General features: G+C 47.9%; 1 protein-coding gene across 1 annotated transcript in view; it reads left to right on the top strand.

Moving 5' to 3' along the window:
* LOC135223343 (reelin-like) overlaps positions 1-12,177 on the top strand; it is a 484,942-nt gene that overhangs the window by 113,988 nt on the left and 358,777 nt on the right. Inside the window, 1 exon segment of the mRNA XM_064261806.1 lies at positions 126-320. Coding sequence (XP_064117876.1) covers positions 126-320 — 195 coding nt within the window.

Genomic DNA, 12,177 nt, shown 5'->3' with positions numbered 1-12,177 from the left:
ACCCCAAAATTACCTTATTTTAAAATTGTTTTATAGCTTCATAAACAGTAAGAAAATGAGTGATTATCAATAAAGTTTTAGGGCAACATCCTTCCTTAGTCAGTGATTGGTCTTATTTTCCATAGATGGGAACTGGTGACCTTTCCCTTACCATACTTTTCCCTGACTCCTCACACTCGGTTCCGTTTTCGGAACGTTAATGGGAATACATCAAACTCTGACGTCACAGAAAATTCTTGGGCCATCGATAATGTTTTCATAGGGGCATGCAACACTGGATGCAGCAAACATGGCCTATGTCAACCTGATGGAACGTGCAAGTAAGTACCACATATTATTGTAAAAAGAAAATGGGGATTTCACTTTAAATTTCGTGTATTTGCAGGTCTGCTCGTATGAGAATATAGCATCATTTCTATTGTTATGACTGACTGCTACCTTATTGTCATCACTAAAATTACCAATGGTTTGGGAAACATTTTCTTGCTCATGCAAGATGCCAGTATGTAAAACAGTAACACCAAAGGCCTACATGATATGATTTCACTTTGTGGCCCCATAACCTGTATGGCTACTGAGAATTCATAGAGAAAATAAAGGATAATTCATCTCTTAGTTTTAAATTCAACATATTGATTATCCACGGCAGCAGGATATGTTTATAGGATATATAAGGACACTCGGAAATACCACATATAGTGAAATGAGAGACAAAAGGGTATTGTTTCTATGACTGCTAAGACCATTCCAAGAATGTAGCAGAGAATGTAATGACGATGATGGTTGTCAAGGTATGGAGAAAGAATGAGAAGGCGATAGAATGTTTCAGAGCAAGTCCAATTCTTGGCTCGATGCTGTTAAAATGGGTGAACCGTGAAAGAATGATCTTAATGAAAGAGAAAACAAAAAATAGGGTACTTTAAAGATAGGGTGAGTTATTTAGACCGATGAAAGGATGAATGTGATAGGGAATGAAAGGATGGATGTGATAAGTGAAAATACGTGTTGAAAGAGGTCTTAGTAGTGGGCACTGACAAATAACAAGGTCATCATCATTATCGCCTCTAATGGGGTACCTGATGTGAAAGATCCTCGGTGCAATTTTGCCACTCATGCCTGTCATCCAGCGTTTTTCCCCACTTACAGAAATGTTCACTCTTTTCCGGCCTTCAGTCTTACGAACTTATTCAAGCACATAATGGAGACCATAAAACTGTTTGAAAAGTAAATGCACCAGATGAAAAGGTAATTGATGGGGACGGATATAAGTAAGACTACCGTGAGGAAGAAAATGAACAAAGTCAGATTTTTGGGAGCATATGACCAGGAAAGGAAACAGACAAAACCAGATATATTTGTGTTATGGTGTATTTTGAAGGGTAGGTGAATGTAAATTCTGGGGAAGAACTAAATAATATGAGTTCAAATGGTCAATATATATATATATATATATATATATATATATATATATATATATATATATATATATATATATATATATATATGAATAACTTGATCACAAGTATATAAAACGTGATGCTATGTATAAATAAATGTTTTGCCACGAAGGAAAATTGAAAGACGAGTAGCCTTGCAATTTTCCTCAGTTGCAAAATCTTTGTGCATATATATATATATATATATATATATATATATATATATATATATATATATATATATATATATATATATATATATATATATATATAATATATATATATATATATATATATATATATATATATATATATATATATATATATATATATATATATATATATATATATATATATATATATCTATATATATATATATATATATATATATATATATATATATATATATATATATATATATATATATATATATATATAGGAATAGGATATATATATATATATATATATATATATATATATATATATATATATATATACACAAAGGTTTTGCAACGGAGGAAAATTGCAAGGCTATCTCGCCTTTCAATTTTCCTTCGTGGCAAAACCTTTATTTATACATAGCATGATTAACGGCCACCTTCCCCCCCCCCCCCGTTCTCTCCACCAATCACAAGTATAACCTAATCCGAGTAATAACGCACAAAATCCTCATAGTTAGAAAAGCAGTTCTTGCAGGTGCAGGGTATAGTATGTCTAGTAATGAGCTCAGAGGAGCGCGATGGTAGAAGGTACGGAATCAGCCATACTCCGGGGGGGGGGCCCGGGGCCCGGGGGACAGGGGGTGGGGGCGGGCCGGGCGCGGTTAATGACTATACTTGTGCTTGGTGGAGAGAATGGGGGGGGGTGGGGGGGGGGGGGGGGGGGGGGGGGGGGGGGGGGGGGTGGGGGGGGGGGGTTTTGGGGAGCGGCGGAGGGGGGAAGGTGGCCGTTGATCATTTACAAGTAGGGAATAGGGCAAATAAGATTTTGCACCATAAGGGCAATAGGATAATCGGGGGGTGGTGGAATGCTGCTCTGCGCCTCATCTGCAATTTTAAAGATTATTAGCAAGCTTGTATATACTGGTAAGAGGTAATGTTGCACTGCTTGCGCTAACCACAGCGGTTACAGGCAGTTTGGAATTACCACTTAAACTACCTAATACAGTGTATTGGTGTTAAATGGCCAAGTAAATGTACGGAACACTGACTGAAGTGGAAATAATAAAGGAAAAAGGTCTTCATGAAATACAGATGACAATTTACAAAATACTCAAATGCTTGTAAATACTAACATTAAATATGATATGAGGGCAAATGCTATAAGAAAACAAGATAATGTAAAAAATAACAATTTGTCGAAAATTGTATTTTTCCTAACTATACAAACCTGAGATCCTTTACAATAGGAAGGTACTTAGCGGCAGCTGAACCGGTCGTAAGCTTTTCGAACAAGGGGTTCTGTAGTTAACTACTTGTCCGGCAGTTAGCGGTACGCTCGACTGCGAGGCGAGGAGTCACTTTGCTTGAGGCCCAGGAAACGCAGAGTGAGGGGTGGCATGAGGTGGGACTATATGTAAAGGACCTCAGGTTTGTATAGTTAGGAAAAATACAATTTCTGACAAATTGTTATTTGTTCCGATACGGTATACAAACCCTCGGTCCTTTACAATAGGAAGACTCACTTATTGGTGGGTGGAATCTGAGTCTTATGAACAGACTGGTGTTCGTCCTACCTTGGATTCCCTCCCTGGTCGTAAGAGCAGAGGGAGGGATCCTAGCCTCTGCCCATCTGATCGGGGTGTGCACTGCAGGATCAGAGGTCAGACTTCTGGACCAAATTATAAGAGGGAGGCAAGCGTACCCCTTATAATTAGCAAAAGCAAGAACTAGTTCCTACTTCAAGAGCCAAAGTAAAGTTATGGGTTTGTCTCTTGTTGGCTTCCACTCCCCCCTTGTTGGGGAGTGGTGGATAAACACTTCTATCCCTACTGAAAGGGATAGAATGGGGCTCGGTTGTGTAGCTTACCTGCATCGGCCTCCTGTTCAGCGTAGTGACGACCGCGGCCCTCTGCCCACAGGTAGAGGGAAGAATGAAGGAGGAAGAGAAGCCAGTCACACTCTCTTTCACTCGTCCATACATACAGTCACACAAGGATGCGATGCTGTTCTGTCCGCTCGGGTGCTGGGTAGACTACACAACCTGTTGAGCAGCCACCACAGGTCCCAAGGAAAAGGTGTCCAAGGACCTTCCGAGGGTGATATCCCGAAGGTAAAAAGAAAAAAAAATGAAGATGAGTCTGGTTGGCCCACCCCTGCCTTCAGAACCTGCGGCAGGAAGAAGTTCTTGCTGAACACAAGGGTTGGACCAATACCTCTGACTTTGTGGGCTCTCGACCGAAGGGTACGGGTGTCGCCACTGTCAGCTTGTCACGTAAGCCCTCCTGATCACCTCACGCAGCCGGAAAGAAAGAGTGTTCTTGGAAACCTCTTTCTGGGTAACCGTGGTGCTAATGGAGAGGCGTTGACACTCAGGCCTGAGGTGCCGAGTTTTCTTCAGATAGCGCCGTAGCGCCCTCACAGGACAAAAGCAGCATCTCATTCGCATCATTGTCGGTGAAATCCTTCAGGGAGGGGATCGTGAAGGACTCGACTGGTCGTCAGGGACCGAAGGATTCTGAGTCTTTGCTATGAAGTTCGGGACGAAATCGAGCGTCACGGATCCTCATCCCCTGGAATGCTTAACGTTGAAGGAAAGACCATGAAGTTCGCCTATTCTCTTCGCCGATGCGAGGTCCAACAAGAAGAGGGTCTTGAGGGTCAGATCCCTGTCTGACGACTCTCGGAGTGGCTCGAAGGGTCTGTGAGTCAAACTCCTAAGGACGAGAGTCGCATACCCACCCCAGGGGCCTGAGTTCCCTGGGTGGGCAAGACCTCTCGAAGCTCTTCATCAGGAGGGAGATCTCGAAAGAAGAGGAGATATCCACACCTCGCAGTTTAAGGACTAAGGCCAGGGTGGCTCTGTAGCCCTTAATTGTGGAGATGGAGAGGAGCTTCTCTCGGCAAAGAAGATGAGGAAATCCGTTACCTGCTGAAGAGAGGCTCTAAGAGGAGAGAGACCCTGTCCATGACACCAACCACAGAAGACGGACTGCTTCCCCTGGTAGACAGCTGCAAAGGACTCTCTAAGGTATCCGGCCATCTCTGTCACTGCATTGCAGAGAAAAACGCCTCTCACTCCCAAGAGATGGTGGATAGAAGCCAGCCGTGAAGACACAGGAACTCGACGGATCGGTGGTACCGTTCTACGTGTGGCGGGCACAGAAGGTTGTGCCAGGGGGGAATCTCTCTCGGCGCTCCGGCAAGCAGAGCCAGCAGGTCCGGATACCAAATGGCTTGGGGTCGTTTGGGCGCCACCAGGATCATCCGAAGGTTCGCAGTGATCAGCGCCCTGCTGATCACTTTGCGAATCAGACAGAATGGGGGAAAGGCGTAGACGAAGAGGTTGTCCCACGGATGCTGAAGGGCGTCCTCTGCGGCTGCCCATGGGTCCGGCACGATCGAGTAGAAAACCTGGAGTTTTTCTGTTGTCCCGGGTGATGAACAGATCCACGACTGGCGCCCCCACAGATTGAAAAGCCTTTCTGCCACGTCTGGATGAAGGGACCACTCGGTTCCTATCACCTGATCCCGATGACTGAGCTTGTCGGCTACCACATTCCTCTTGCCTGGAATGTAGCGAGCCGACAACTCTATTGAGTGTGCTGCGGCCCACTCGTGCACCTGCAGCGTCAACTGGTGCAGCGGGAGGGACACTAGGCCCCCCTGCTTGTTGACGTATGCCACTACTGTGGTGTTGTCGCACATCAACACCACCAAGTGTCCCACCAGACGGTCCCGGAACTCTTGGAGAGCGAGGAACGCTGCCTTGAGCTCCAGGACGTTGATGTGAAGGTGCTTGTCGCGATGGTCCCACACACCTGCAGTCAGCAACTCCTCCAGATGTGCGCCCCATCCCTCGGTCGATGCGTCCGCGAAGAGAAGCATCTTTGGGGGGGGGGGGGGGGCGGGGGGGGGGGGGGGGCGGGGGGGGGGGGTCCCCCAGCGGGGGGGCGAGTGCGAAGAGGCACTCCTCCTACAAGGTTTCCTGTCGTCCAGCCACCAGGCTAGATCCTGCCTCACCTCCTCTGTGAGGGACACGGGGAAGAAGGGAGGATCCCTTGCCTGTGACCAACTCTCCTTTATTCTCCACTGAAGAGACCGCAGGTGAAGATGCCGTGAGGGACTAGCTTCTCGAGAGACGACAGGTGGCCGATCGCGACTTGCCACTGCTGAGCCGGTTGCTTCTGTCGAGACGGAGGAACTGTCTTACTGCCTCCCTGAACCTGCTGATCCGCAAATCTGCGCCGAAGACTCGCCCTGCTGCCGTGTCGATCAGCATGCCCAGGTACTTCATCCTCTGCTTGGGTTCCAGCTTTGACTTCTCGTGATTCACAATGATTCCCAGATCGCGGCACAATTCGAGGAGTCCATCTTTGTCCTGCAGCAACTGCGAGCGGGAGCTCACCAGGACTAACCAATCATCGAGATACCTACCGAGTGGGCCAAGCAGACACCAGCGTGAACACTCGTGTGAACACCTGTGGGGCGGTTGAGAGACCGAAACAAAGTGCCCTGAACTAGTACACTGTCCCATCGAGGATGAAGCAGAGGTACTTCCTGGAGGATTGATGGACAGGTATCTGGAAGTACGCATCCTTCAAATCCACAGAAAGCATGAAGTCGTTCTCCCTGATGGAATCGAGCACCAACCGTGCTGTTTCCATCGTGAACCGAGTCTGGCGAACGAATCGGTTCAAGGGAGAGAGTTCTATCACCGGGCGCCAACACCCCCGAAGACTTCTCCACAAGGAAGAGGTGGCTGTAGAAAGCCCGGCAACTGAGACCTGAATGATCTCTAATCCAGGTCTCCGCACCGTAGCGCTGCCATGTTGCCCAATGGCTCACCAGGCACCCCCCACTGCCGGCAGCAGGTGAGGGGGAACGCCATCCTTAGCGTTTCCCACCTCTCTTCGACTTCTTCTTACCCGCCCCCCCTCGTGGAGTAGGAGGGATGGGAGGAGGGCTGGTGACGGTTGCCCCTAGAAGAAGTTGAAGGCAGAGCCTTTCCTTTGGGCTTCGACGATGCAATCGTCTTGGCCGCAGAGGAAGCGCTAACCAACTCTTAGGTTTGGCCGCAGTAACTTGAGGCTGCCCAGACGCCTTCGAGACTGCCTGGTGTACTAAACGGTCACTGTCGTCAGTGCGCTGTCTTTCCACTGCAGCGTCCACCATCTCTCTGGGGAAGAGAGAGGAGGAGCTCCCGCACCGTCCGTTGCAAAAAAGACCCAGGGCCGCCTCACGCCCGGCTGCCCTGGTCACTTGGGTGAGAACAGCTTCTCTACGCCGGAGAACCAGGTTGGCCCACAGGTTGCCGTCTGGTGGGTCAGGGAGGCAATAGCCCTACCCTCAGACTGGCACAGTCTCACGAAAGCCGGGTCCCCACAGGAGTGATGTTCCCTAAGGAGGCCGCGGTTTTCAACACTGTGAGGGACCACAGGTCGAGCCATGAGACTGCTTGGAAGGCTGCCATTGCGGTAGACTCCAAGACAAGTGCCTCCTGCTGTGAGAACCAGAGGTTCTCCAACAGGAGCTGCAAGCGAATACACCCCTGGAGTTAGCCTGGCTAGTTCCGGGTTAACCTTTTTGGGCGGCAGAGGGTCCTCCGAAGGCACGTAAAAGCACCTCTGTCACGGTAGAGGTGGAGGAAGGAGCTTAGCAGACCTACTGAACCAAAGCGAACCCTTCTGTCCGGAGACGAGAGTGCCAACCCTGGCCCAGCACGCTGTCAGCCAAAGATGATCGCGGCAGCCGTTCTGGGTTCCTTCTTAGGTCCCCAGAACACCTCCAAGCCCGATGTGGGTTTGGTAGGTGGGAGCGGCGATCCTTCTCTGAGGTCGTTGTGCTGACGGATCAGCACAATTACCTCCGCGAACGACCTCTGGATCTTGGGAGTGACTGCATCCTGGGGAGACGGACCGTCAAGCCCTTCCAACAAGAATGCCTCCCGAGAACCTCCTCCTTCCACAGTAGGAACCACGACAGACCCCTCCTGGTCTCCTCCTACTACTTGCGCGTACGATCTGGTTGGTCCGAGGAATGTGCCAAGTTCGTAGGGCGTCGTGGCGGGAATCATGAGAGGCGCACCCTTCGTGATCGCTCCTGATCACCTCGCTCTTCCCGGTAAATCCCAAGGAAGTTGAAGGGATCGGAGAGGCAGACCTGACGCTCCCCCTGCGCCCACCGACAGAGCCGGTGTGCTGAGGGGGCTGCAGGCCGATCGTCAACCTGCGGTGGCGATCGGTCTGCAGGCCTGGTCGAACGGCTCTCCCGGGGAGAGTGGCTGGACTGAGAACAGCGGCGACGGTCCCGAGCGTCAGAAGAGCTGCTGCTGGTTCCCCTCTCTGCCTGGTCCTGGAAGGAGCGGCAGTCAAGGGACCTGCAGAGTCCACTATCGCGGTGGGAGCGAGGCCTATCCTTACGGCGCGTCACGCCGCCTGGACCAGCCAAGGCTGGTTCAGGCGACCGAGGGGATCGCTTCCTCACTTCAGCCTGCAAGCGGTCTGGGACCGTTGCGTCAACCCTGGGTACCAGCGTGTCGCCGCGAGAGCGATCACTGGTCTGGTGAGAGTCGCCTGAGCGACTCCCTCCAGTCTTCCGTCCCGTGCCTGGATCCTGGCGCCGAGAGAACTCGGATGCCTGGGTCTTGGCTCTCCGGTCACCCGCAGGTGAGCGAACACTCGGTGACTCTCGCGAACGAGAGGCCAAGATGGTACCTAGCGCCGAGGTAAAACCTCTGGCGCCAGGTAGAGGAAGTGCCAGTGCTAGCTGAAACTCCTCTGGCCCCGTCTTCTTCTTCCTTGTGGAAGGAGAGACGGGCTCCGTTCCCGAAGAGGAACAGGAGGACCGATGGATGTCCCAACCGTCCCACTGGAGCGGGACGGGCCCTTAGAAGTTTCGGCACGAGACTTCTTAGGGGGGGAGGAGGCAACCTTCTTCTTCTTCAGCTTGGGAGCCTTAGAAGTTGAAGGGGAAGCGGCAGCAGGAGACAACTACGAAGAAGACGATGAAGACAAAGACGACACCGTCTTTCTCTTCCTCTTCCTCTTTGTCAGCTTCCTCAGCACCACCGTCAGGTCTTCCATCCAGGACGGAGCCGGGGCAACTGGGCCCGACTGCACCTGTCCGGAAGGACCTGGGGTGGGAGCAGCAACACCACAGGCAGGAACAACGGCAGCAGGAACTGGTACCAAGGCTGGAGCGGCAACGAAATCAGAAACAGGTGGCGGAGCAGGAACCGGCAGCATCCTCTGCACAGGAGGTAGGTCTAGCGGTGAGCTCTTGGGACACCGGAAGTCCGGGGCTGCGGCAGGAGCGGGAAAACCAGGAGGCAGCGTAGCAACGGGCAAGGAAACCTCCGGCAGCGGAGCCTGCACAGCGGCTGTCGGGGTCACCGTGGCTACATGCTACGTATACACCAGGTGAGGCGGAGCACCGTAGCCCGGCGTGGATACAGTCGTGGTAGTCGTGGTGGTAGCCCCGTGCGTAACTGGTGTAGCCCCTCTCGCCAGATGACTAAGCAGCCCCTGGACCGTCAGTGTCCCTTGCAGCCCCAGCGAGTACCAGACCCTACCGAGATCGTCGCCCGTGGTCAGCAAGTCTGAGGGAGGAAAAGTCGGGTAGATTAGTGGGGGGGGGGGGGGGGGTCCCCGTCGCCCGGGGGGGATAGTTCCCAGCCAGAGCGAACGGAGGACCCCGAGTACAACTGGATGTCGGGGTATCTCGCCCCCTCCTCTACGCTCGACTGATCGAGGGAGGAGAGGGAGCGAGAAACCTCCCCCGAAGGTTAGGAGCCATACGAGGGAGCTGAGCCGGAGGGAGAAAGGAGGAAGACAAATCGGTGACTAAGGGCGTAGCCGGGGTGTCCTCTGACAACTCCTTAGCCGGCTTCCGTGGCTTCTTCCTCCCCCCATAGTGCTTCCACTGTGCCTCCTACCAAAAAGATACAGGTATCACAAGTCTCAGTGCGAGAGCATTCACGCCCTCTACACTGAGCACAAAAATCATGAGGATCTACCTCCACAGAAGAGCGGAAAGCCCCACACTTACAGCCCCCAATACCCGGGCATAGTCTACGGTTGATGGGGGGGCGAGGGGGTTTCTTCGGCTCTTGTTGCGTAATTTCCATAATAAAAATGAAAACCAAAAAGGACACGCACTTACTTTTGTACTTGCAACACACACAAGTAAAGAAAAAGTGAGAAAGTCTTCACGCAGTGAAGAAAACCAAGCATATGACAGAAGCGGGCAGATTGACGAAGAGCAGCACGTTCATCCACGAGCATCCGATAGCAAAGTGACTCCTCGCCTCACAATCGAGCGTACCGCTAACTGCCGGGCAAGTAGTTAACTACTGAACCCTTTGTTCGAATAGCTTACGACCGGTTCAGCTGCCGCTAAGTACCTTCCTATTTGTAAAGAACCGAGGGTTTGTATACCGTTATCGGAACAAAGAAGAAATTTATGAATGCCTAATGAGTTCTTAAATGACACACGTAAATAGACGAATGTAAAAAGATAGGAGCGTCTCTACAAATCATGTATAGATCTTGTATTAAAGCCCCCAACTAAACCCCAATTTGACGTCAGTGAGGGCTAGATATTGAATCGTCATAAAACTTTGCGCCAAAACCTTCCTTATAACATTGCGCTTGCGCAATAGCATCCAGGAGAATAGTAGTAGTAGTAAATAGGATTTGCCTTTGAAACGGCTAATGCTGTTGTTTATTCATCCTTCATTTCAGTATTTTTTGTTTTTTTTTGTTTGTTTCTAATGTCATATAGAGCAAGAAGTACCACAATAACATGCTACAACCTTCTCCCTGTGGTTTACCCCTCCCTTGACGCCGCTTTCCCAGCGGCATAGCATAGAGTTCTGGGCGTGTTTTACCACACCCAAAACCCCGAATTCCCATCGAGTTTTAAAGTAAATTACAGGTTAATTACAGTCGACCGACAAAAAATGACGCTCAATTCTCAATTAGCAACCAACCAAAATACTGTGTAAAGAGCCAATTTCCAAGGAATTACCCGAATCGGGCCTTTTACTTAGACCTACCGTAATTAGTAATAATGGTGAATAATTCAAGAATCCTAGGGCATAAATATTTCACAAAGTAATTCTTAAAAACAGCCACTGCGTTCTCTGTCAAATGATAGATGATTTAGAGCCGCTTGGAAGTTATTTTGGTCAAATCATGAAAACTTGAAGTAGTGGACAGTGAATTACATATTTGTTAAAATTGATATTAAATATCAAAAGCGCAAAACTGGCTACTGTTGCCGGAAATTTCCCCCCGACTGGGTAGGTTCTGTCCCTGGATGGGGTGGAACAGATGATCTTGCCTGAAATTAAGCTACGTAAATTTAACAAATACATGAACTGAAGGCGGACTGGCACCAACGGACAACTTACAAAATGAAATAAACTTTAAAACAATTGACAATGAGGTCCCAATTGCACACAAGGACAAGAAATAAAAGTTTAAAAAACCGGGGAAAAATCCCATGACATCAGTTTAAGATTGTCAATGTGTTGCTCGCAAAAAAAACCTTATTTGTGCATCATTTCTCCTACTCGATTTCTTCAGTATCAACATTCCCATGGCCTACAATATTTCGTAAGTCCAAAATCGCATTCACTACTTAAATCTATGGAAGGATACATATTAAATCGTATCTCAAAGTGTAACAAAGGCAACTGTCTCTTTGTTATTAAAAGTTTTTAGTTTATATTATATAATATATTATTATATATATATATATATATATATATATTAATATTTATATATTATAATATATATATTATATATAATATATTATATATATATAGATATATCTATATATCATATACATATATATATATATAGAATATATATATATATATATATATATATATTATATATGTATGTATATATATACATATATATAATATATATGTATATATAATATAATATAATATTATAATATATATACTTATGATATATATATATGATATATATATATATATATATTCAATGTAATCGATTTTCTGTTTGTGAATTGTCCTTGCTTGCTCTTTTGTTCGTGATAAGGTTCCTCCTTAGAATAACGAAATTTTATATTTCCTTTCTTTACAATGCTTGACCAAAAGATGGCGGCGGCATCAGGTGCTCGTCTGCTGTGACGTCATAGAAAAACTGTCTATAGCCTTCTATTTGCTGCAGCAAGAAATGAGTGTTGCTAAGTAACTATTACTCATTATAGAAATAATTATCTATTCATGGGTTTTCTTGCTCTTGCCACGATTCTTGCTTATTTACAAAGTGGCATCCGTAGCACAATATACAGTCTGGCAACCAACCACGGGGAGAATAGCAGCAATCGGCAACTACGTCATCACTTTGAGCTTAGCTGTTCACGTGATACACACAGCTTCACAAGATCGTACATACAAATCAGTACGACCTATGTTGTAATGGCCACAGCAAGGAAGTTTCCTAACATAAAGTTGAAAGAAACTGATGTTCTAGGCTGTGCAGTTAGAACGCCGGCCACGCACGTGCAGTTTTAACTGACAGTTACAAATGTTCAGTTAAAACTGT

This window comes from Macrobrachium nipponense, chromosome 8, assembly GCF_015104395.2.
Source record: "Macrobrachium nipponense isolate FS-2020 chromosome 8, ASM1510439v2, whole genome shotgun sequence".
NCBI classification, from domain to species: Eukaryota; Metazoa; Arthropoda; class Malacostraca; order Decapoda; family Palaemonidae; genus Macrobrachium; species Macrobrachium nipponense.
The sequence above is the reverse complement of the archived record's forward strand: the minus strand, read 5'-3'. Positions and strand labels throughout refer to the sequence as shown.